General features: G+C 47.0%; 1 protein-coding gene across 12 annotated transcripts in view; it reads left to right on the plus strand.

Annotated features, from left to right (window-relative positions):
* Nucleotides 1-26,784, plus strand: part of CCDC9 (coiled-coil domain containing 9) — a 1,357,226-nt gene that overhangs the window by 109,549 nt on the left and 1,220,893 nt on the right. For all 12 annotated transcript variants that reach the window (XR_011302042.1, XR_011302041.1, XR_011302040.1 and 9 more), the window contains exon 4: nucleotides 11,984-12,130. Coding sequence is in view for 9 of the 12 variants with exons in the window: in XM_069644545.1 (XP_069500646.1) it covers nucleotides 11,984-12,130 (147 nt within the window). In the remaining 3 variants the exon portion in view is untranslated. The remainder of the gene's footprint in view (nucleotides 1-11,983; nucleotides 12,131-26,784) is intronic.

Genomic DNA, 26,784 nt, shown 5'->3' on the forward strand with positions numbered 1-26,784 from the left:
AATAAATATGCCAGCCTTGATACAACTCGACTAAGTCGGATTTATCCTGGGTCGACAAGGGGCCGACGCCACTCATAAGAGCCTACATATAATAAATGAAGCGCCGAAAATGTCTAACGTCCCCTCACTACTGTCCAAAGAGGCGGAGAAGGCGTTCGACAGAGTGAAATGGGATTTCCTGGAAGTGGTATTGTGCAAAATAGGACTTGGCCCGACACTCAGAATAGGGGTAAAAGCGGTGTACATTTCACCCCAAGCATCAGTGATGGTAAATTCTGAATACTCTAGGTGGTTTATCCTCGAAAGAGGCACAAGACAGGGTTGCCCCCTCTGTGCGATATTGTTTGCTCTCTTGCTGGGACCGCTTGTCCAAAAGCTTAGAGCCGACAGCCTGGTAGGCTTGTGGGTCCACGGCAGAGAATACAAACTAGCCCTATATGCCGATGACCTTTTACTTCATATTCAGAACCCTTTCATTTCAGTACCCCGGGTCATACAACATATTGAGACCTACGGCTCTTTATCGGAATTCAAAATAAACCGGTCCAAATCAATCCCGTTTCCCTTGCATGAACCCACCCCAGAGTCCTCCAGAGAGCTTTCATGATTGGGTTTAGTGATGGGTGGGTTCAACACTGCGCTATTTAGGGATCAACCTAACGAGTAACATTAATGACCTGTATGAGACCAACTTCCTGCAGCTCCTCTCAGCGTTTCACGCAGACCTTGACGGATGGTGACCCCTCACAATTTCTTGGATGGGACAGTTGAACGCCATCAAAATGGTATGCTTCCCTAGCTTCTTATATCCCGTCCAGGTCCTCCCCCCTGCAAGTTCCAGACACATTTGTTAGGGAAGTGAAAAGTGCCAGGTTACGCTTCCTGTGGAAGGGAAAGAAACCGAGAATATCATATGAAGTCCTTATACTCCCGGAGGATAAAGGTGGGGTGGGCCTCCCTGACCTAAAATTAAATTATCAAGCAGTCCAATTGTGGGTGCTGATCGCCACGTAAGGTATAGGAGAGATCTACAGTGGGTCCACCTGGATAATGATAATTTGAACCCGGCCACATTATCTGAATGGTTATGAGTCCCCCTGTCCAAACTCTTGCGAAGACTCCGAGATCACCCCATACCTGGTACTATCTGGGATATATGGAAGGAGGGGGCGGACATGGTATGTGTCACAACGTGGCCATCTCCCTTAAGCCACATATGGGTCCCAGGTATTCGTGAAGGGATACCCGATCACTCCAATTACCAGTCATGGTTTGATGCAGGCCTGGAGAGGGTTGGACAGCTCTGGAAGGGAGGGGTATTCCTGACAGTCCCTGAACTAGAGGAGGCACTCCAACTGAACCCAATCTCGGTCTTCCTTTATTTATGACTCAAGGGTGTGATGTCTAGAGAGAAGTGGCGAATGAAAATACAAAGAGAATTGACACCGTTCGAGAAGATCCTCAATACGGTCACTGTGACCAAGGGACTGATTACACACATGTACCGAGCGCTGTTGGACACTGGCTCGAGTTCAATCATGAAACTCAAACACAGGTGGGAACAAGATTTCGGTAGAGAATTTGACCAGCACAAATGTGCTCGGATTTGCAAAACGCCCTCCCAGGTATCCATTGTCTCACAATACAAATTACACGCTATTAAATTACTACATTGATGGCAGTACGATCTGCTATCTAAAATGTTCCAGACCACAAGTCCTATGTGCTGGAGAGTGTGGTATAAGGGCCACCTACCGGCACATGTGGTGGGAATGCCCCCGGCTACAGATGTATTGGAGTGAAGTCTTGGGTTGAATAAAGCAGGTTCATGGAATCACTAGAGAAGCGACACCTCTCTATATTGTTTGCGCTGGTGGAAGATGAGGATGGTGTAACCAGAGTTGGACTTGCGGCCCCACTACTGCTTGCGACGCGAGCCTGCGTAGTGATTAGGTGGAAGGCACAACATCCCCACTATAAAAAAAGAGTGGATTGGAGTGGCTACAAACGTATGGACAATGGAAAGAATCACAGCTGCTCTTCACGGAAGATCGGCTCAACATGAAACATTGTGGAACGACTTTGCAAATACGTTTATTGCTGACACCGTCATCCGGTATGAATGCACTAACGGCAGTTGATGAAACCTTTACCATGCTCTAGTGATCTCACAATAGGACGATTCCAGTAATCGGTGCAATGCCAAGCCTATAATAATGAGAATTTCTGTAATGTTAAACATGTCGAATAAGATGGATAGACGGCCCTACATGACACAAAGAAGCATGCATAATAATGTGCTTCGATTATGCCATTGACCTACCATGGGCGGAGGGGGGAGGGATGGGACGGAAGTTGAAGTATCTATAAGGGTATAGTGTCCTTGGTGAACATTGTGAACCTAATATTTGATTAATGGTTGTAACTTGGTATTTATACCGTATATGTAAAGTTGTTCTTTATTTTGTAAAATCAAATTTGGAGAAAAAAGAGCTTCGGTTCAGGGCCCTGGACCAAGATGGTTCTATTCAGATAGACATTTATGATGGTTTTGTGAGAATGGAAGGAGGCCAAGAGGGCCTTCCACTGGGTGCCGCCATTAATGGGAGACGAGGAAATAGAGAGAACAGAGACCATATGGGGGGGTTCCATAGGTCAGAAGAGGGAATGACAGAGGATGTCAGTGAGTGTCTGTCTGGAGGAAGCACTGATGTAGGTATTAGCAATGGCGGTCTGGGTTGGAGACCAGGATATCCCTCTTGAACCTTTTCCTTCTAGACTTGGTGAGAGGTATAGGATAGTGGATAGAGTAGCAGAAATGGAGTGCACCATAGGGGGTGCAAGGAGGAAGGTGGGTGTGGGGGGGTGAGTAGAAGAGAGAATGAGAACAAGAAGCAGTGAAGGGGGTGCCCAAGGGGGGAGTGAGGCACAGTGACCACTGGAATGAGGACCTAGTGAGAGTGGGACAGAGCCTAGTGGAACAGCAGAGACACAGTAACCAAAGGAATCACAGTGAAATGGGGACCTAGAGAGTAGGAAAGAGAGCCTAGTGGAACAATTGGAACAGTAACTGTAAGCCCAATGGATACTGTAATACAGTAGCGACAATGTCAGAGGAGTAGGAACATAGGTGGGGGGGACCGATACAGAACACAATTGGCAACTGCAGGCTAGGGACACAGTAAGGAGTCAGAAAACGCAATGTAAGCTAACTGCAAAGGAGAGGAAACCCAAGGTTGCTCTGAGACTGAGATCGGTAAGTCAGGCAGTGGAAGTATGCAAAAAAGGCCGGGCAGTCAGAGAGCAGTAGTGACTGCTCTCCCTGCCGGTACCTTACTTACATTACGGTCACTGTGGTCGAGGTGCTTTATGTAACTTGATCAGATCTTTTAAAAGCATTAGGATTGTGACCGTTTTGTTTAATATGGATTTACTGATGTGTGTTAAACACGTTAAACATCCATTATGAATGGTGAATGCCAAACTATCAAATGTACTATTAAGCAAAATAAAACAAAACCGTGCAGCTTTATTTTTATTTCTAGACTTATATGAAAATTAACTTTGTTGAATCTTTTCTTTGTTTTATCAGAAAAGTACACACTGCTCAAATTTCCACAGTCACTTTACTTGTGTGCAGTCTTCTATGTGGTAATGTTTGCAAAATAATTAACTGTGCAAGTAGGCAAATTGCAAATGCCTTAAGAAGTTCATTTGTTAGTTATTTGGAGAGCATTTCTAAGATTAAAAACTCTTCAAAGTGTCTGAAACTAATTCTGATCAGCAACGCGTATTCTGCCCCAGGCCTTCCTCATATAAACTGACATTCAGACCCTCATCCAACAATGGCCATTTTAACAGCTACTATGAAGATGCTACAATTGTTTATTTTATAACCCAGTCTGCTCAATCTTAGTAACTTTATGCTGCCAACATATTGCTAATGGCATACCAAATGTACAGTTTTTGACTTGTTAAAACAAGTTTGAGGAAGACTGTTTAGCATCCTCTTGCACCAAGATGGCTTCCTCCACTACAACAATTTTCAAATTACAGTATTTTCCATTGTCTCGTTAGCGACGCCGGCGCTTGTACAGGCCGTTACCACAAGTCAATGGCAAGAAAGCAAAGTAAGGGAGAAATCCTCTTATAGAAGTTACAAAGCCTGCTTCCAATCCAGCTTTGAGCCAACAATTGCAAGTATGTTTCAAAATGGTGTAATAACACGTATTACAGAGCTTCGAATCTGTAACGGATTGCAATATATGAACACAGTACAACTATTTTACACTAGCTGTTGGGAAATCGTACAACACAGCTATCATACAACACAGCTAATGTAAATGTTTTCCACTTGGGAGATTTGCTTGTAGTGCCCAAAACAATTGCCTGTCTTGAAAGGTTTCGTCCCACACGAAATAATTTGAAACTCTACCCTTTAAACAATGGCTCCTTAACTAGAGGACTGTGACCCGAGCATGACACCCTTCCATGCCCCCCTGTCTCCTCCGAACTATTGCACTCTTGCTTTTGACTTTACGCCACTCTGTTGCTCGCCATTGATATTTGCTTGGTAGAACATCTCGTACGTGTAGGAAATAATGGGTAGAAAAAAAGCAAGCATTGGCAAAGCTTACAGTTTTTTGTGTTTGTGTAGGCATAGATTAGGCATTTGACAGGTACAGTCATAATGGTACTACCTTGCCATTAGATGGCAATGGCTGCAAAATGGTTTGAGTGCCTGGGTATGTGATTGCAGTGCCAGGGAAATGCCTATCTAATTACTAGAGACAAACCAAAACTGTTGGCTCTGTCATGGCTTGTTCCAGATGGAGGCATGAGAGCCAAATATGAGTTGTGTTGGGTAAGTGGGACAAACGTTTCTTGATGTCCTGTTGAGGCATACACACCCTAAACCTTCCAAAGGGTACTGTTGAACATAGATTAGTTCATAATCTTGGAAATGAGTTGGCTGTTAGCGGGAACAGAGCTTTTCGTTTTGGGCATACCCTATGCCAGTGATTGCAAAAAGCCATTTATTAAGTGACAAGCTCTTTGAATCCTTGTTTATTTATTATTTCTAAAGCGCACCACACCCTAAGGTATCTGGGCGCATTGCAAGACATGTGAATACATCAAATTGTGGCAGGTGAAATAATGCATACGTGCATCATACTAGTGACAGGTGAGGCCCGCAAATACAAATATACATGCATCATAGTAGGGGGTAAGGGAATGGGTGCATGAATACATAATAAAGGTGCGTTGATACATATACCTCTCGTAACAGAAGGCAGGCAGTACAACCAGCAGTTGTCAGTGTACAAAGAGCAATTACATCAGGTGATAACAAGAAAAATCTTAAGTGCAGGTTATATGGCTAGGAATGGCAAGTCAGCAGGACTCGGGCGGATGGGGCAGAAGTCCTGTTTGTGAGGAGCCATTTTTTGGTGTTGGATCTAAAGTTGTGGAAGGTTTGGTTAATCTGTAAGTTGATCGTGAGGGCATTCCAGGCTAAGGCTGCTTGCACGGGGAAGTTAGTGCCTCGTTTCAGGTTAAAACAAGGCGTAGTAATTCAGAAGGAGTTTACTGATCTCGTGGGTCTGGACGAAAATTTTGAGCTAATCTTGTCTTTCAAATATTTAGGGGCCGCATTGTTGAGACATGTATGGGTGATGGTGACGAGTTTAAAGTAGATTCTGTCCCGAATAGAGAGCCACTACTGGTTCCGTCTTGTTTCAGAGATGTGGTCTCTCCTTAGAATACTCGAGGCTGTTCTCAAGGCATTATTTTGTAAGGTATGTAGTTTATTTATCACTTGCTTATTTGCTCCTGCATATAGTGCGTTGCAGTAATCAAGTTTAGACCAGATTAGTGCTTGAGCTAGTGTGATTCGGCTGTTTATGGATAGATGGGCTTTGCAAGCATGGATAAGCTTACAAGTGTACGCGGTAGCTGTAGCAGTAGCGTTAACTTGTTTCCTCAAGTTCAAGGAGGAATCAATATAAAAGCCTAAGGTTTTGTTTTCCTTAGCAGTTTTAATCGTGTTGCCATCAATGTTGAACATGTATTTTGTGTTTTAGTTTGTTGAGATAAGTAGGGGCCCCTAGGAAGAGCATTTCGGTCTTCTTGTCATTCAGGCAGAGGCTATAGGTAGCCATCCAAGCCTGATGACGAGGTAGATTTTGTTTAGTAGGGCGTTGTCCGAATCATAGTTGCCAGATAACTGTATCAGTATCTGGGTGTCATCTGCGTAGTCGGTGTAGATGACACCCAGTCGGTCCAGGATGTCAAAGAGCTTTGGTAAACATATTGTATGTCGGGGAGACGCAGGAACCTTGTGGCACTCAGCAGGTGATGGGTATAGGGTCTGCCGCATCGGACGGAGAGAAGCCTCTCATTCTTCTATTTTTTAAGAATGACTTGATCCAGTGTGCAGCCTCTTGGGAGAAGATGGCCGCTGAGGAGAGGTGCTCAAAGTCTGTCATCTTCGACCTGTTGGACCACGACATAGAGGTCTAACAAAAGTAGTATTGCGCATTGTCTATTATCTTTTATAAGGTCAATTTGTATTTTCAAATCGATTAGAGCTGTTTCTGTTCCGTGGAGGGGTCTGAAGCCAGATTGTCTGAGCACTAGAAGGTTGTAGGTCTCGAGCTAAGTCTGGATTTGGATGTAGGCTGCCTTGTCAATAATTTTAAGTAAGAAGTGAACCGTAGTTATTGGTCTGTAGTTGGTAGGTATTGTAAGGTCAAGGGTAGCTTTTTTTAATAGGGAGAGCACCCAGGCATCTTTTAGGTTAGTAGGAACCTGACAAGATTTGAAAGATGAGTTTATTCTCCTGGTGGTAAAGGGGGCAAGATCTCTAGCTGCGTCTTTTATGATTTGTGCAGGGCAGATGTTGCCTTGGCACCAAGAGGGTTTCAGAGATGCAATGATTTTTTTTCGATCTCTATAGGGATGACTTGGTCAAATTTGAATTCTTGTAAGTATTAGGGTCGAAGATTCTTTCAGGTTTCTGAGATGAATCTATGATGTTAATGTTAAGTTGTTTTGGTGGTGGTTTTGTTTTGTAAGGTGGCAATTTTGTTGGCCAAGACATTTTGGATGCCAGTGCACCAGTCTTTGTTTTTAGGGTGCGATTCGTCGGGGAGGGGGTGGGGGGAAGCGGGGCTATGGGAGATTCTAATTCCCTAAGAATTCCAAATAGTTCTTCGTTTCTAGAGCTAGCGTTCTGAATCCTGTCATTGCAAGTTTCCTGTTTGGTTCTAATGATCTCAGCTTTGTAGAGAGCAGATATTTCAATTACTTTCTTTGTTCTCTTCAGAGGGTAGGTTCTTCCAGGTAGTTTCACATAGGCTTTTTTCAAGCCTAAGGGCGATCAGGTGTGGTGTGAACTAGGTATTGAGGTGGGCTTTAGGTTTACTTTTGCGGCGTTTCAGTGGGGCTATGGTGTCTAAGGCCTTGGTCATAGTGTTATTAAATAAATCAATTGATTCTTCAGGGTCTTCAGTACTGGTAGTGTTCAGTATTGGGATCAGGATAGGAATTAGTTTCTCAGCTGTGATATTTCGCTTGTTTCTGTTGAGTAGAGGTGGCGCGATAATCTTAGTTTTGGGGGCTGGTCGATTCACAATGATGGTAAAAGTAATTAGTGAGTGGTCAGTCCATGTCTGGGGTTCGATATCAGGGGTTGTATTTCAGCGAACTCGTCTAATCCATTGCCTAAGGAACCAGTGGCCGATTTGACGAAGTGTGAGTGCTGATTCCATAAAACTCAAAACCTTGGAGAGAAACCAATAAACCTTCAAGCAGATTGACACATTGTTTATTTAAGTAACGTCATCTATCGTTTTCCTTCTATTTTGCAGTTTATAGTTAAACTGATTTATGTTCTGATCATCCTGGTAATCCAGCTGTTTTGGCAATCTGCTTTCTTGTACTAATGAACTGCAGCTTTATCAACAGTTTGGTTTTCCTTAATCGACTTCAATGCTTAAAAAAATGCAGACTGCGGTTTTCCTGTTTCTCTCTTGTGCAGTTAAGTTGACCTGGTGTATATGTTGTGTGTGTTTGTGGTGATCATTTTTGGCAACAAGTGCCACTTACTGTTGAAATGGAATCCATTCTAGTCTGTGTGTACTGTGGTATTTGTGCCCCTTTACCTGTGGGATGGCCTCATTAAGCAAAAGGCTGTGGCTCAAATCATGGAAATGGCTTCTTCCTGCACTTGCAACGGCAAGCACCTACCTCTTAGTTTAGTTATTTGGTTTGTACAAAAACTTTGTTCACGTTGTCATTGAGGAATGAGCACGGCTCCCTTTTTAGTTTTTTTTTCTTCTTTTTTTTCATTTATTTTTTTAAAATGTATTTTCACAGATATATCACATTACTATATTGGCTCTCATATTGCACTATGCAGTCAAATGAGTCACTGTAACCCCCCTCCCATCACCAGCCTAACACATTTACAACAACAAACGCAGCTTGTAGTTCACGGAGGTTCATAAGTACTTCCCGATCTATTCGTTGCAGTCTAACTCTTCCCCACAATATGAATGTCTTTTGCTTCCAATTTCTCTTCTCCTCCATCTCCTGCTCAGTAGTGGAAAGTCAGGGGGGCTTGACATCCAGGGAGCTAGTTGTGTGCATCAGGGCGTTCCAGGTCACCGCGTTCTCTAGGTTCTCACCACTTCTTCTAATATGAACAGCATTAAATCAGACCATAGCTTCAGCCATGGCCCATTATCTTAAATCACTCCACCATACTTTTATTCTTGGACCCTCCTCGATTTCCATGGGATGGCTATCCTCCTTTTTCCCTAAACCAAGGCAAGGTCTATCAGTCTGTTTGCAGGTTTTTTTTTCCTTCGGATGTGCAAACCTGCCCAGCAAGCAAGCTTCCGGGGCCATTTATATTTAGTTATCCCTCCACTATTGCTAGATTTCCATCTCCTGCCAAAATATCCAAACTACTGGGTGCATCCAGAACATGTGCAACATGTCTGCCCATTCCTCCCCACACCTCTGCCACTTCTCCTCACTTGAGCCTGGAAATTGTGAGATCCGATGTGGTGTCATGTAGCCTCTGTGTAGCATATACAGCTGTGGTAGCTTAAACCTTGCATTCCTAGAGACCCTTTTGGGGTACATTAATACCAGATTCTTCTGTGGGTCAGTGAACTCTCTGCCCATCTCCAACTCCCATCTGCTTCTTCATTTCTGATATTGCCTCTAGCAACCCCTGATACATTCTGGATATGCCCTATCCCCCCTCTGAGACTACATATAATACTTCGAGTATGTTGTCTTCTTTCGTGTGAGGCGGGCAGTCTCGCCATCTGCTCTCCACCTCATATATCGACCTGCAACGTGCTAGAAACTGTCCACTGCTTACTCCATACTCCTCTACTACCTTTTCAAACTTTTGCAATCCTTGGAACACCACTCCATCTTGTCCCGAAGTTTTCACAGCCAACCTTGAATTGGAAAGTGATAATGTAAACCTTTAGCAAGCTATTTTGTCACCATTTGCATACTGTTTTTTTTCTGGTAATCTGATAACCACTACTGCTCCAAAGCCCATTCATCAGAAGTAGTTTTACCTTCTTCATTGTTTTCTTCAGTAAGCCGGGTAAACAAGGAAAACATGGATTCATTGGCAAGTTGCAAATGGCTTGGAAATAAACAAATCTATCCCAAAGAAGTTTTTTTGAAGGTCATAAATAGTAGTATGGATCCCTTCTATCTGGTCAAGCTCTTCTGAAAGTAGGTTTGAGTGAGTCCAAGCTGATAATTTTATTTGTTTCTTTGGTTTCATTGAACATTTTAAATCTGTCTATTAAACATTCAGGTGGACCTCGAGTCATTTGAGAATTTGTTTTTTTTAGAAGTAAACCAGCACATACTTTAGTCTACCAACATATGCAGCTGCCATGCAAGTAAACTGAGTTCAAAAGAGAACACTAGATTTTGGGAACGGTTCTGGTCTGCCTTGAAGCCCAATGCCTTTCCTTTTGCATTCTTAATGGTGCTGTTAGAGGACCTATCCTGTCGGTCAATAATACGTAAGCAATCCCCTCTTGCAGAAAAGCACATCTCATGTAGCCTGACCATATTTGTTAGCAGTAACACATGATCTCGGGTCTTAAATAACATTAGACTCTCGTTCTCCTCAAAACCTATGCATTCTTGCTTCAAAGGAAATTGAACCACCTCGCAGTGTATTCTACCAAAAATGATTTGTACGTTTTGTATGCTAACAATGGATTATATAGATTTGGTGACCATGTAAAGGCTGGGGTTGGAAATGAGGAATTCTCAGCACTGCATCCAAGAGTTAGAAGTATGGATATGTTTCCATTGGTTACTCAGAAAAGGCAGTGTACTTTCTACAGTGCCCCATGTACGTATGATCGGTACCAATGGGTGATTCAGTAAGATCCTTTGGTGGGCTGGCTTGGTGAATAATTTTAGGGTGGGGCTTCTTCCTTTGGAAGAACATTCTTCTGTTGGTATAAGGGGGAAAAAGAATTAAACATCCTTACTGATTGCTGATGATTCTTCTCAAAGTTTTCTGAAGACACTGTTCTGGGAAGGTATACGTTTTTCTCTCATCGGATTCTTCATCCTACCTGCACCAAGACCGAAATTCCCCCTCATTGGCACGCTGATCCAAACTCTGGCACCAATATTGTAATCTAAGAAACAAAGCTTTTCTTAAATTCTTTTGTTTTCTTTTTTAAATGTTGCCCAACTGAGTTATCTGTAAAGGTCCAGCATGAAAGCCAGATGAAAATCATCCCCCCATGAGTGGAAACAAAATGGGACCTCATTTGTAAATATGCTATGGTCTGTTACAAAGCATCAAGAGTAGGCTTTCCGGATCTTATTATTCAATTTCTGGTAACAATTGTCTTGGACAGTTGCGACGGATGCATGATCTATACTGTTTATGCTGTTCTATCTGCAGAGTCTCTGGTGGTGATGTGACTAGGAGGAATGTTGTGATTCTCTGAAGTGCTGTTGCATATTGTGTCAAAGTATTAAACAAGGTGAATTAAACTTCCCATCAAGCTGTGGTAAGTGTTGGGATTTGTAGAGATGGGGAAGTTGATGATGTGGAGCATGATGGTGCGGTAGACCGTTTTTCACCTCAACAAAAGCTTACATGAGGAATACAAGGTTTAGAGACTCTTTGGTAGCCTTTGATTGGCAGGAGATTCCCACAAATTGGCCCAGGTTTGGTATCCTGGGGGATTCTTCAGAGGCTTTAAGGACTTGGCTACTTAGGGATTGACCCACTTCTCAGGTTGTTGCATTAGAATTTAATACCCCAGCAACCCCCTCTTCTGAAAGGGGTGGACTCTGGTGGTGTGTGAGTAGCATAGGACATTCTTGCCACAACCTTTGGTGCTTACGATTTGTAGTAATAATTCATCAGGTGCTGCCAGGTGCTTTTCAACAGTTGTGCACCTTCTTCCATTTTGCCATGATTTCTCATAGTGGCGTGTCTGATACTCTGACTTCTTCTTCTCTGATAGTTCTCATTCTTCTGTTTTTTCTTTTTCTTTCCATGTTTACTGCCCTCTTTCTCTGCTGCTTCTTATTCTCCCCCTAACTCTTTGCTTAATTGTCTGCTGCAAAAGTAATTTCCAAAATTTCGATAGCATGTTCTTTAATGTTAAAGTTGCACACTACTGCATTTAAAAACAAATTTGACCAAAAAAGAAAAGACTATCACCAGATCCGGTAACCAGAAGTGTTTCCATGTGTGCTTTGTTCTTAGTTTTTATTCCGTATTTTTTTCAATCCCAAATGAAGGCATTTGTTTTCTTACACCCAGCATACACAATCATATCTAAATGCACTAATCCATTAATTCTGTTATAGCATGACTGTCTGCTTTGATTGACTCCCTTCTTTCTTTATCCTGCACCAAAATCCCCTGCGACTCTTTCTCACAAATGTCTTTTGCATTAAGGAAATTGAAGAAGATCGGAAGAAAGCTGAACAGGAGGGTATTGCGGTCACTACTCCCAGAAAGACAAAAGTGCCTGAAGCTGAGCCAGACAAGAGATGGAAGGAAAAGGAGAATTTGCCAATGACTGTTGATCTTCCTAACACTGTGGTAATTGGTTTTATGTTTTATATCTTAACCATGTTTATCTAGGGACAAAGGCATTTGAATCAAGCACGTTATCCGAAATGTGTATGTCCTTTATTGTATGGATTACATGTGTCCCTCCTTTGAAGGCAAAGCATAACCTGTTATGGCTAAAATGCCCTATTTTCTCAAGCCCTCCTAATCAAAGGGCAACTTTGTTGGACCCGCAGCCTGTCGGAATTGCTGCATGCACTTGTCCCATATTGACTTGGAGAGGCGGCAAGGTGTGTGTGGTGGGGCTGTAAGGGGGGGCGACAGACTCTCATAAGGGAATGTGTGGCCTAGCTGAAGAGCTGGGGTTGCTGGGGTGTACCTTACACACAAGAAAGGGGCAGACATAGGGGCTGATGGGTGGGGCTGCCCCACCTCAAGGTCGGGTCTAGGGCGAAGAGTGGGAGAAAGGAACTAGATTGCCTGCTGCAACAAAACTGGACCTGAAGAATCTTCTTTGGATCCCTTTCCAAGGCAAATTTGTCTAAGGATAGAAGGAAGTTATTTATGGTTTCTTTCCTGTAGAACATTTATCTAATCGGGTTTGTGCCTGGCCTTTACAAGACTGCATTGGGCACACCCTAATTGGAGGACTGGGCTCTCATTCTAATCATTGCATTAACTAGAGCCACGTGCTATATGACTGCTCCCTCTTTCCTACTTTCTCCTGCTTTTAGTCCCTCTGCTGAGTTGGCTTTTGTTATTCATATTTACATGTGTACAATGAGCTGCTTAGGGGTACCATAGACTAACAATGCCAAGTTCTTCCCCTGCTGCCATGTCCTTCCTAGAGTGGCGTCCTTCCTGTTCCCGCAACCCACCCATGGCGAAGCCCCATGCCCGGCCAGACCATTGAAAAGGTCTTTCTCATCCCAGTTCTCCTCATCCATGTGTCATCAATCGCCAACATCCCATTCGTCGTAATCCACCCCCCAGTTCTCCCCCCTCTACTTTTTCTCCTGCCTTGCATCCGTCATCTTCCTCCTTCCTCGACCCAGTAATCCTTCCGGTGCCCCAGTAGTCCTCCTTTGTCCTGCCTGGGCCCCATTTGCCCCTCCCACCCCTTGTCCCACCCCTCAAATTGCTCCATGTACCAACCTATTTTGTTACGCAGTTTCTTGCTTTCTCCCTTTTAGTTTTTATCACTGGGCAGTGTGTTGCTGGTTGTGGTGTAATTAGCAGAAGAGAATGTCAAGAAACTAAAGACTGCCTGGTGTATTTAAAGAAATAGTGCACTCAATGTTATTGTCCTGAGCGTTCGGGCATGTGTTTTTAAGCATACGTTGATCGATCGTACAAACATTTACTATGTACCTTACCGTAGTTTTCCCCACTTTTACACATGCGAAATCAGGCAGCAGGGCGCGGCCATCTTGTGCTAATCTCATCTGTTGCCTCATCGCCCTAAGGTGAACTGACCTGGTAGCACTAAATCATATCCCCCGCCCCTGAGGCTGACATCACCATTCCTAGCGATATTCTCCGCCTATCTCCATGACGTTACTGGGCAGCGTAGCCAAATGTACCCAGTCATCACCTACGTGTTCACGTCAGTTGACAAAGAACCCGGAATATCAACACACATCCTCACAACACAGCGCGTCTCAATTTTGAATACAAAACATTATTTTTAAAGGAAACCGCAATACTCTGCAATGTATAATCACAATAAACGCTCCGAGAACATCCGACGATTGCCATATTCAACCACATTGGTAATTTCTTTCTTAGTTCTCGATCCAGAAATGTTTATCGTGAGTCGCACAGTGTTCCTTTTGGGTATAAGAAGCGCATTGGACGCCCCGTGAATTGCAAGGGTACGATATCAGCTTGTCCCTAGGCCACCGTAAACCATGTCCAGTTGCTCCTTATCGCTGGTACCGTGAAGGGGCATATCGGCCCGGGACGATCGTCCCAAAACAGCGTCATTGTGATCCAGCCATTTAAGTGTATCTGCAGCAGCCGGCTAAAGAAGCTATCCATTGGTATGTGTAATCGATGACATTCGCTGAAGGGCAGGATGTAGCTGTGTAGAAAACATAACAGAAATGTGTCTCAGTGGCCGTTCTTTATTCTAATTAATCATTTTACCCATTAATTCTGCACCGTGTGAAAACTAATTAACACAAACGTGAAACAATGGAAACACAGAGAAAACATTGTGGAAAGTTGGAGTCTATGGTGTGCTTGAGATGTTAGTGCTATGGAGTATGTTTTAGCTCGCAATGGGATGCGGAAGTTGACGGAAGAATTCGAAGAACACATAGACGGCATTTTAACGGAATATTAGCATAGAATTTGGCATTGGTGGAACCTGGGGGAACCCAGATGTGTACAACGTGCCTTTCGGTGCTGGACTGCCCATTTGCCCGGGACAAAGACAAGCACACACACAGATTGTTTTTGCGTGTTGTCGCAATATGCCACAAACAACCCATTACAATGTAAGCCAGCAATAACGCTCAGATAATTAAACCTCGACTCGTTCGTCTATAAAATAGTATACAGTAAAACGTACATAATAATTGGCATTTCCATCCTCTCGGTGTAACGCAGACTCCGTTCAGATCAACACATTTTCATAAAATGAAATTACGTGTTCCTTTCTCCAGTTTTGGAATGGTTAACCTTCTCATTTGACGGTATTACACACTTTTCCAGCATGGGGTCTGGCATGGATTCACATGCTCATGAATATTCCCTGTCGTCAGGCCTGGAATCCTCGGTAAAGAAAAAACCAGTATCAGTTTCGTTTCTGATCTGTCTTTCGCAGTATTAACCAATCACTGGTCTCTGCGTCATACTGACCACAGCCAATGACTGCCCTCTACCTAAGCCCCGCCTCTGGCAGCCATCTTCAGATTTTTACCGCACGTTCATGTGTTGGGATCCTCGTGCTATTGCTCTCGAGTGTTAGTGCTATTTTTTCACGTTTTTTCTCAAAAACTTCGTTTTTTCGGTCAAAAGAGCCTCAAGCTCCACCGACTCTCCATCCGATCAACGGGGACCCGTGTCGGATTCGTCTGCGCCCCTCAAGGGTGAAGATTTCGTCGAGCTACGCTTTTGGAGGACTCCAGAAGTTTCTCAGGCCCAGGAGAAGGGAAGCTCGACGCCCGGAAAGCTGTTCAGGGTCTGCCCTGGATGCCAGCTGCAGAACGTCTTTAAGGAGGACGAACACTCCTTTTGTCTCTACTGCTTACATGAGGACAAGACGCACGTGGAGAAGGACTGTGCGTTTTGCGGCAATATGTCGGAGCGGACCATGAAGGACCGCCATCAACGTCTCGCCAACTGTCTGGAAGGTAAGAGCCCGTCAGGCGAGAAGAAGAGGAAGAAATCCGAGCGGTCTTCTAAGACCTTTGAGGACGCCCCGGCGACGGGGGTCCAACACAAGGCCAAGCACCGCGAGTCCGCTGGCACCGGGAGCGCCGAACGGTCGGGCTCTACGGGCGCCAGGCAGGGCGCACCCTCCCCGGCACCTTCAGCCACGAGCCAACGCTCTGGGTCGGGTAAGAGGAAGGGCGAGCACCCGGCGAAGCTCCTGGAGAGGCCCGGGTCGAGCTCGAAGGCCCCATTGGAGGGGAAGCGAGGCAGTGTCACCCCCCCTCAAGGATAAGGCGGTGAGCGCACCTAAGGTGGTGAAGGCCTTAATCCATCCGGCCAAGCCCTCTATCGAAACTGTCGCGGCGGCCCTGGCTCAGGCTGTGGAGGCTACACCAGTGGTGGCGACCTCGGGGCTCAGAGTCTCCCTGCCACCTCGGAGGGAGTCCTCTTTTGTGCCCATCGATAGGACCCCCGTGAAATCCCCGGCGGGGAAGAAAAAGGGGGGGCAGGGCGTCGTCGTAGATTCGGCTTCAACCTCGGAGGAGGAGCTGATCGAGGTCTTAAGCCACGGCCTTGGCGTGGAAGAAGACCGGCCCGTCGGGATGGATCCCGACGCAGGTGACGACGACATGCCGACGGGGCCCCTGATCGCCCGTCGGATTCCCCTCTGCCAGCGCCGCAAGACAACTCGGTGGCCATTTTGTTGGCTATACAGTCCTTATGCTCAGAGATAAGGACGAGACTGCCTTTGCCGATGGAGGAACCTCTCCCGTCGGGGGATCCTGAACCGGGACCTTCTGGTGTTCCCCCCGCCCAAGAAAAGGATTCACCCGTCGCGCCCCGTCCAGCCCTCCTCCCCGTCCACCCGAGGGGATGATACGGGGACTGACACGGCAGCGACGGGTACGGACGACGAGGTATACGACGAGGATCTACCGTCGTCACCTCCCACCAGGGCTTCTCCGCCCGACGAGATTGGATCGTTCCACTCCATGATCGCCAGGGCATCCGAGCTTTTCCAACTCTGCCCTGAGGAGAAGAAAAAGGAAGGATTCCTTTATCAACGGCGCGAGGCCAAGAGGAAGACGGTCCTCGCGGTGCCTCTACTGGACGACATTTGGGATGAGGGCCTCGCCCTCCTCAAGAACCCTTCCACGACGCCAGCTAGAAGAGACCGGTACGAGAAGAAGTACCGGGTCCCGGACGCGGCCCCCCTGTGCCTCCGGGCGCAGCCTACCCCGGACTCCGTCGTCTCTGCGGCGGCCAGGAAGAAAGCGGGGGGGGTGCGGCCTCCACATCGACTTCCCCACCGGACGGCGAGGGAAAGAAATTGGACGCTATGGGACGCAGGGTCATCTCGTCTGCAGCGACGACGATTAAAGCGGCCAACGCCTTGGCTATCGTGGCCCGCTACGACAGGGAGCTATGGTACAAACTGGCTCCCCTGCTGGACTTCCTATCGGACGACAAGAGGGCGGATGCCCTGGAGATCCTACAGGAAGGTGAGGTGGCGTCGGATCACGCCATCACGATTGCGACGGACATCGCCGACACTGGGTTTCGCCAGTTGGGCAACGGCGTGTGCCTTAGGCGGCGTGGATGGCTCAAGGCTACGGACTTCCGTCAAGACGTACAGACCAGAGTCCTGGACATGCCGTTCAATGGGAACAACCTGTTTGGGAAAACAGTGAACGATTCCCTTCAGGCCATTAAAGCGGACACTGAGACGGCCCGGGCCCTGGGGGTTCTGCAGCAACGACGGACGCCCTTTCGGAGCAGCGGAGGCAAGGGCGCCTCCAAAGGTTCCGGCGGCGGTTTCTCCACCTACCGTCAAGCGGCCCGCTCGTCGTCTCAGGAGGCCTACAGAGGACGAGGCAAGTCTGGCGGACCCCGCCGTCGTCGCCAAGGAGGTCAGGGCGGCAATGCCTCGTCGAAACAGGATTGAACCGGCCGTGGGGTCGGGCCCCCACCGAAGCACCCCGGTGAGAGGCCGGCTGGCGAGCTTCGTCAGCGTGTGGGAGTCCATCTCCACCGACCGTTGGGTGCTGGACGCCTTAGCCCGGGGCCACGCGCTCGAGTTTCAAAGAAGGTGCCCGCGCGTCCCCCCCGTGGCCAGGAAAGAGCTTCACGTCCCTCAGCTTCTCCTGGAGGTAAGGGCGATGCTCAGGAAGGGCGCCATCGAACTCGTCCCAAAGAGGCTTCGGGGCTCCGGAGTTTACTCGAGATACTTCCTCGTGAAGAAGAAGACGGGAGGATGGCGCCCCATCCTGGACCTGTGACGTCTGAACAAGTTCATCAAGGCGCAGAAGTTCCGGATGGTCACCCTCCAGCACGTCCTGGGTCAGCTGGAGGAAGGAGACTTCCTGTCGTCGTTGGATTTGGAGGATGCCTACTTCCATATTCCCATCCTAAAGGGGCACCGAAAATTCCTCAGGTTTGTGGTCCAAGGGCGTCACTACCAGTTCAAAGCCCTCCCCTTCGGACTACGGTCGGCACCCAGGGTATTCACCAAGTGCCTTGCACCGGTGGCGGCGCAGCTGCGCCGCGAGGGGATCCACGTCTACCCCTACCTGGACGACTGGCTCATCCGAGCCAAGACGAGGGAGCTCGCCGTGGAGCACACGGCAAGGACCGTCCAACTTCTCACGGACCTGGGATTCTCTGTGAACTACACCAAGTCCCACCTGGTACCCGCGCAAAACGCACTGTTTCTGGGAGCGAAGCTCGACACAGTGTCCCTTCTGGCCTCCCCGTCGGAGGAAAGGACCAGGTCCATCCTGGGCAAGGTACAGCGGATGTTGGTTTCCGACGCGGCCAAGGTGAGGTCCATCAAGTCCCTCCTCGGAATGATGTCTTCTTGCATCTACCTCGTTCCCATGTGCAGGCTCCGGATGCGCCCGTTGCAGGAGTTCCTGGACGCGCGCTGGATCCAAACGACGGGCGGCTTCGAGGAGAGGATCACACTCGATGAGAGTTTCCGCCGAGCGGTCCGGTGGTGGGGCACCTGCGCGCATCTGACGGCGGGCATGGACTTCCAGACCCCAGACCACCAGGAGACAGTGACCACGGATGCCTCCCTGGAAGGGTGGGGAGCGCACACCGAAAATCTGCACGCAGGAGAGGCCTTTGGCTCCCGACGGAGAAGTCCCTCCATATCAATGTCCTGGAGCTCCGTGCAGTGTTCTGGGCCCTCAGGTCCTTCCTTCCGTCCCTCAAGGGCAAGGTGGTGAGGATCTTCACCGACAACACCACCACCATGTTTTACATCAGGAAACAGGGCGGAACCAGGTCCCCAGCACTGTCCAAGGAGGCGCAGGACCTGTGGCATTGGGCCGTCGCCCAAAGAATGTTTCTGGTGCCGTTTCATCTGGCAGGGATAAAAAACACCATTGCCGACTCACTCAGCAGGGAGCTGCGCTCGTGCCACGAGTGGGAACTACGGCAGGATCTAGTGGATCGCCTCTTCCGACGGTGGGGCACACCCCAGATCGACCTGTTCGCGACGGCGACGAACTCCAAGTGCCGGAGGTTCGCCAGCAGGTTTCCCCAGGCGAGGAGCATGGGCGATGCTTTCTCGTTCCCCTGGGAGGGCCTGTTCCTCTACGCGTTCCCTCCTTTGCCACTGCTAATCCGGCTCGTCAACCAGCTCAAGAGGTCACGGTGCAGGATGATCCTCGTCGCACCTGCGTGGCCGAGGCAGATATGGTTCCCGGACCTTCTGGACTTGTCAGCGTCCCCGCCAATCAAGCTGCCGGTGGACGCGGATCTACTCTCCAGGGAAGGAGGCGCCATCCTCCACCACGACCCGAAATCGCTGAACTTGCAGGCCTGGCTCCTGCAGCGCTAGAGTTTGGAGGATACGACATACCGGCCGACTGCAGAGAGGTTCTTGCAAACGCCAGGGCGTCCTCGACTCTTAAATGCTACGGACACAAATGGAAGAGGTTCTCTGTCTGGTGCCACGCACAGAAGATTAACCCTCTACGGATTACGGCTCCTCAGGTACTGCCGTACCTGCTGACGCTGGCCAAAGCTGGTCTGGCACACGCGTCCATCAAGATTCATCTTGCTGCGATCTCCCGATACACCAGAACCACGGGGCGGACGTCCTTGTGGTCTCATCGTCTGGTGAAAGAGTTCATGAAGGGACTGGTCAGATCGTTCCCGCCGGTGAAGGCTCCGGCCCCGGCGTGGGAGCTCAACGTGGTGCTGACCAAGCTCATGGGACCTCCGTTCGAGCCTCTGCACTCGGCCCCGTTGAAGTTTCTGTCGTGGAAAACAGCGTTTCTTGTGGCCATCACCTCCGCACGACTGGTGGGAGAGATCCAGGCCCTTTCCTGCAAGGCCCCGTACTTGACTTTTCACGACACAAGGGTAGTGCTCAGTTCGCACCCCTCCTTCATGCCCAAGGTACCGTCGGACTTCCATCTCAACGAACCCTTGGTGTTGCCTGTGTTCTTCCCGTCGCCTTCGTCGCTGGCTGAGAGGACTTTGCACTCGCTGGATGTGGCTAGAGCGCTGAAGTTCTACGTGGACCGCACGAAGTGTTTTCGGAAGACGTCACAACTCTTTGTGAACTTTGGACCTGTCAATCAGGGGAAGGCCCTCTCGAAGGCTTCCATTTCCAGATGGCTCTCCGGCTGTATCATGTGCTGTCATCGGTTGGCAAACCGACCGCTGCCTGGCCGTCCGAGAGCCCATTCCACCAGAGCGATCGCAGCTACCACGGCGTTCCTTTCTGGTGTGCCCCTGCTGGACATATGTAGGGCTGCTACGTGGAGGTCGACGCACACCTTCACGAAATTCTACTGCGTCGATCGGGATTCCAGTGTGGAGTCCAGGGTCGGCCAAGCAGTGCTGCGCAACCTGTTCGCCTGAGGTGAGCCTGGTGAGGAGGTAAGATGCTTAATGTTGAGTTTGATGTAATGCTTAATGTTGAGCCTTGCCACCTCCCGTGGTTGTGCATGTGTGTACTGCTATGTATTCTTTATTCATGAGCATGTGAATCCATGCCAGACCCCATGCTGGAGAAGGAACAAGTTACTTACCTGTAACTGTTGTTCTCCAGCATGGGTCTGGCATGGATTCACATGCGAACCCTCCCGCCTAACCCTCTGCGGCTCTTCACTTGGTCATACTGCCACTTCACGTGCTTCCAAATCTGAAGATGGCTGCCAGAGGCGGGGCTTAGGTAGAGGGCAGTCATTGGCTGTGGTCAGTATGTGCAGAGACCAGTGATTGGTTAATGCTGCGAAAGACAGATCAGAAACGAAACTGATACTGGTTTTTTCTTTACCAAGGATTCCCGGCCTGACGATGGGGAATATTCATGAGCATGTGAATCCATGCCAGACCCATGCTGGAGAACAACAGTTACAGGTAAGTAACTTGTTCCTTCCCTTCATTCCATTCGGAATCCTCCCTTTCTTCCAAGGACGAAAAACAATCGAACCTTCTACTGTGTAGGATGCGTGGGTGTGCACAACTCGCAAGCAAAATTCAAACGCTTCGACCTTCACTTCCAATGTAAGCGAATAGCCTTGCAGACCACAGTGGCATCTGAAATATTTTTGAAAAACAAAACATTGTCTGCTGGCATCCACCAATGCCCCTCTAAACTAAATTTCTAGTGATTTTACTTTTTTTTTTAATGAAAACTGTTAGTTTACTTCCAAATGACTCATTTTTAATGTCCCTCTGGTGAACTGTTCACTCTCCCAGCGCCACACACAGCAATCACCCACCACCTGTCAGCTCAGCCAGTCTCCTGTTCTCAAAGCAAATCAGCTAATCATTTTTGCAAGTAGCGAGTCTCGAGCCCTAACAAAATGTGCTTGTACGAGAATGTCAGAGCAAGCCCTGCTCCAACCCTAGTGCACAATCCGTCTCTGCTCACTGACGCATGCCATCTCCAAAACCCTCCTCCCAGACCGCGGCCCCCTGAACCCATGATCCCTGTTCCCTTTGAACGCATCTGGTCCCGAGACCCTACCCCCGCACCACCTCAACTTCACCTCCCATTTACCTAATCAGGAGTGGTCACATATTTTGGTAACACTGACACCTATCCCCACTACTTTTGAAATCGTAAGACTTCGAGGGCCACAAATCATAGATTGGCCCGTCTGATAAGGCATCCGATAGCAACGACCCCTAACGCATGCCCCCATAAAAATATAGGTCAGAATGCACCTATTTCTCACCAACAACCCCCTTTAATGCGTTGTTTTGCTTACAGTCAGTAGTTCTTCTTATTTAGCTTAGGTCTCATTCCTTTGTGGGACGCGTATTTATTCAGCTCTTTGGACATGTGCATGGTAAGGCAAATGCAGACCACAAATTTGCTTTCATGCTGATGTACATCTGACCGTCCCCTGATTAGTGAAGGACCCACAAGCACTCGACGAAAGCGGGAAGTGTGAAAGCACAGCGTTTCACTGTATGGCATCCTCCAAAAGGCACTTCTTGCAAAAAGAATTGACAAAGAGGATACATTTCAAAAGACAATTTGGAAGTGAAGGTCGACGCACACGCACGCTTTATTTGGACACTTTATATAAACATTGTTGAACAAATAAATAGTTGCTAATCATTTGAACCGGAAAGTGAACTGTTCCACGTGGTCTGTTTTCGGTGGACAGGGCACGTTGTCAATGTTTTGTGGCAATGTATGTGTCCTAGGAACAAAATCATGAGCGATTCCATGAGTATGTATGTCCAACACAGTCAAAGTGAGATCTTTCACAAAATCGAATTCCATTTCTTGGTACATTGGTTTGACCACCAAAGATGGTTGCTCAGGGACCACTGTAAAATATTTTCAGAACCTTTTTTTAAAAATTGTTTTTTTTTTTTTTACCAGCAGCTGTGATTTATTTTTTTTGTTGATTGATTTGGCAAAGTGCCATGCATCAAATTGATTGCGAATGCTTGGAACCTACTCTCGCATGGCCTTGGCTATTGAAACATGTCTGTTGGTGGCTATGAGGTCTATTTGCATTCCCCTCGATTGGAGATCTTCCAGGGATTTTATAAAGCCATGTTTCTCCATGGCCACTGAGGATTTACATTCGGACACTTGCACGACCTTCAAACTCAAAATGTTTTTAGTTTCCATGTCCTGAAAGTGGTATGTACAGTACTTTGCTGAAAATCTGGGGCTGTCACACTGTCCATCGCTAGCTAGCCTTAACTGTATGTCAGAATGTCCTTTCAATTGACATTTGTTGAATTTTGCAAGCTTCACTAATAGCAGGGAATAAATATTCTCATTGATATTTGTAGTACTGCGTTTTAGAAAGGAACTGGAGTCCCACAAATTGACAGAAACTGGACAACTTACTAAAAGTAGAGCCACTGAAATGTTAAGCTGCTGCACACAGTAGATTTTCAGCTGGCACTTTGCCAAGCATCGGTTGAGTGGACCATGAAAATGTAGCATGGAGCAGGCCACAGGTGGCTTGGATTTTCAGGTTTGTGCCTTGTGATACACGAGTCACATTCACCAATGGCTGCACGCAAACTACCCTCCCCACCCCCCCCGCCCGACCCCCCTGGATGGACATATTTCAGTACCAGTATAATTTGTACCAGGCAGCTGTCGAATACAATGTATTCATGCTCCTTTATTAGATTATCGTACTGCATGAATGTGGTTTGTGACTCAACCGTGGTGGACATATCGGCCGAACAGGACACACTGAAGTTGAGATCTTTGGCTAGTTCCTCGGACAATTGCATTGTGGCTTCAGCGTCTGTTATTTCAGCTTGTGTTATCTGTACACGATTTGGAGAAACCATCAATGTCGAGTGTTTATTGGGTGGCCCTTTTTTTTGCGGGTGTAGTTTGTGTTAAGTGGTCATTGAGTAATTCAAAAGCATCTTCCTTTTATTCAGTTTCTTCATCTTGTCGAGTTCTCGCATTGTAGCAATGGTCCAAAAACACTTTGCTTCACTGGTCACATTCAGTTCATTTTCTGGCCATTTGGGCAGAAGCATCTCGGGTCTGCTTATTGACTGGACTACTCCGCGCCTCAAATATAAGTGGCTCCATGGTGAAATCTGTTTGGCAAGCAGCATCTTTGGTTTCATTTGTTGTCTGTATCTTCATACTTTGTTTTCATCTGTGCCTCTAGAAGATGGGTTGTAAAAACATGTTCAATGTAGATTCAACAAACAGTATATAGCACTTTAGATTTAAAAAAAAGTTATGAAGACAACACCAGCACAAACCACTTTTTGTAAACGAAATGGTTTGTTAGTTACCCTTGTTTTCTTGATTTTCTGTGAAACCGTGTTCTTCACTGTAACGACCGCACCAGCAAGCTGGTCTGCCACCTCTGATCCATGTGCCTCCTCTTCTAATTCCCGACCTTGTATACATCCCTTGAATAAAATATTCATTAATAAAAGTCAATTGTTTTTTTAAATCGAATTCTTTCCTCGCACACATCGCTTAGATACCTACCCTCGTAAACTTTGTACGTCATTTAGTTAAAATATACATTTCGAATTTCAACTGATTCATGGCTAGTGTACTCGATCGGAGATCACCATGCGAAACCCACTGTTTGTAATGTTGCACTTGTGTATTTTGCATTGTATTCAGCATTAGAGTATAAATTGTAACGTTGGAACTGAAATGGTAAAAGTTTGAAAAGATGCTTGTTTATTATAATGTCACTGTCTAATAGTTTCAGATGTAGGATGTATATTGTTTCATTCAACGGAACTGTCAGTACGCATACCTCATGTCCTGGACCAGCTCCAAAGGATGATGTAATTGTAGTCGAAGTCCCAGCATCCCTGTGTAACACAGTACTTGTTTTAGTATGGATGAAAACAGTGAAATTGAACAGACACAATTGGATGTAGTCGTTGGTACATAGCAATAAAAACCCATAAATGAAACATTATGTAAACAAACGACAGGATACGTAAACTATTTTATATTATCTAAAATGTCATGCATATTACATTTCCGTAATCGAATAGCGAAATACCCGATAGGCACTCAAAGTTGTTGTTGACTCCGGGAAATAAATGGATGCAGAATCTTGCTCCTTCATTTTCAGTGCATTGTCACAAAGTGGTAAAGGGAAAATTTGACTTCCGCGGTCTGCTTCATGGGAGCCTGCCTGGAGACACTGGGTCTGGGTAGGCCATGTGAACAATGGCCCCTGTGTGCAAGATACATTTATGTTTATTGAATTTATATAGCGCTTTAAGGCAAAGCGCTTTACAATATAACAGGTACAAAAGTGAGAGAAGCATATTTACAAACATGAACAATAAGTATACCAATTTACAAGGGGGGCGGTTGGGAGAGGGTAGAGGAGGGGTAGGAGAAGGGAGTTACGGTGTAGGATTTGAGGTAGGGGGAGAGGGAGGGAGGGAGGGCGGAAGGGAAGGGGGAGTGATCTGGTGTCCTCATTGCCCCTAAGTTACCAATTTAAGGTCAGAGGGGAAGGGGAGAGGATGGGGGGAAACATGGGGGGGGCAAGTGTAGGAGGGGAAAGGGAAGCCCCCGGGGAGTGTGGGGGTGAAGAAGGTGGGCTTTCAGGGAGTGGAAGAACGATGAGTAGGTAGGGGTGGAGTGGATGGAGAGCAGGCGTGAGTTCCAGTGTAGGGGGGCCAAGAGTTGGAAGGAGCGGAAGCGTGAGGAGGCACATGGGGCTGGGGGTACAGTGAGGAGGTAGAGGTTTGCTGAGCGTAGAGAGCGGGAGGGGGGAGTAAAAAAACATTTGAAGTGTACATGGTGTTTGCCACCTCAGCCGTGTCCTTGTTTCACTGAAAAACTGAAACAACTATTCATAAAAGTTCAGTTGTATTTTGTTGCTGATGTTGATGGCACAAATGTACTACACATTGTATGCTTGAAAATCCCATGTACTGATCGCTGTCACTGGGGAATGTGTCTCTAATGGCACCAACAACACAGGTGGGTATTACTTGTCGAACGTGGTGTCCAAGCCTCCCATGAAGCCACCATGTAAACGCACGATAGGCCACCAGCCTGTACCACATGTGGAAGATAAAGATACAAACTGTATTTAAATGAACAAGATGAGTGTATCAAACCTTAGTTGAAAATGCAATCTTGTATCCTATGGCATTGGTGCCAGTACAAATGTTACTTCACGGATCAATCAACTTGGGTTTTAAAGTGTAGACACATTACAAAAGTGAACAACTATGCATTCCAATACATTTGGGACACTGAAAAATATTGTTTCTTGGTTGTACACGAAAGACACATAAGATGACCAATATGATTTCCAAATCGCAAGGGATGTATAGAATTGCAAGACTACATTAATTTTGCAGTGATAGATCAAAGTTACGACAATATAGGAGACAAACATGAAATGTTAGTGGCCTAAGTGACATCACATGTAGTGTACACTTACTCATTACTTGGATTGCGAGTGCGAACTGTTGCGCGAAGTTCGTGCATAAGCACCATCATACTCCTATGCAAAGAAGGAGCAGGGTCAAGGAAAGTGAAACTGAAATCAGCGAGGGAGCTGCAGACACGTTTAGGGGGAGACTAAATAAATGACAACACCAGCCTTCGGATTCGCATGACTAGAGGAGGAGGGGATGGCACGGTGGAGGCACAGCCGAGTGCTAGCAATACGTGGCCAGTGTTAAACCATCATTTGTGAACACGAACAATGTACACAGAGTTGTTTTGCACTGAAGGGGAACAACCTCATCACAGCCCTTGGTGTAAATTTGAGTTTAGAGCAGTGGTTGATCTCCACTACCTTTTGCAAACACTTTCACCATTCAGGAACTGTTCTTGATTAAGTTAAAGCACGCTTCTCAATGTTACCACTGGATATTAGTTACAGCTAAACTGAAAACTGGTTAAAACTTAGTGGATGTCAACCAGCATGTCTGAAACCCTGGAAAACAAGTTGTACATTGCTCCCTTCCTTCCTAATCTTTCCCGCGCAGTAATCAGTTCCACTACTTGTTTTATATGTTTGAAGCACCGGTCTGCTGCCCCAGTAAGCACATGAATAGCTGAGGCGAAGTGAGAGTTAAGCACGCCAGTATCAATATAAAAAAGTGATATGCCAAGCAGTCACCGGAGGCATGAAGAGAGGTGGAGGCACTGCGGTCATCACAGATACAAGGGCGGGGGGCCTCTATAGGAGGTGCAACAGAAGAATCCTCCTATAGGCACTACATGCTGATTTGTGCAGTAGCAAAGTCTACGAGGCAGCTGTAATGGTGTGCCCCCCAGAACCCTTTGGGATTATAGGGGCTCCGGCAATGGAATGATACGGAGAAGC

This window comes from Ambystoma mexicanum, chromosome 2p, assembly GCF_040938575.1.
Source record: "Ambystoma mexicanum isolate Mex_15411 chromosome 2p, UKY_AmexF1_1, whole genome shotgun sequence".
Classification (NCBI taxonomy): domain Eukaryota; kingdom Metazoa; phylum Chordata; class Amphibia; order Caudata; family Ambystomatidae; genus Ambystoma; species Ambystoma mexicanum.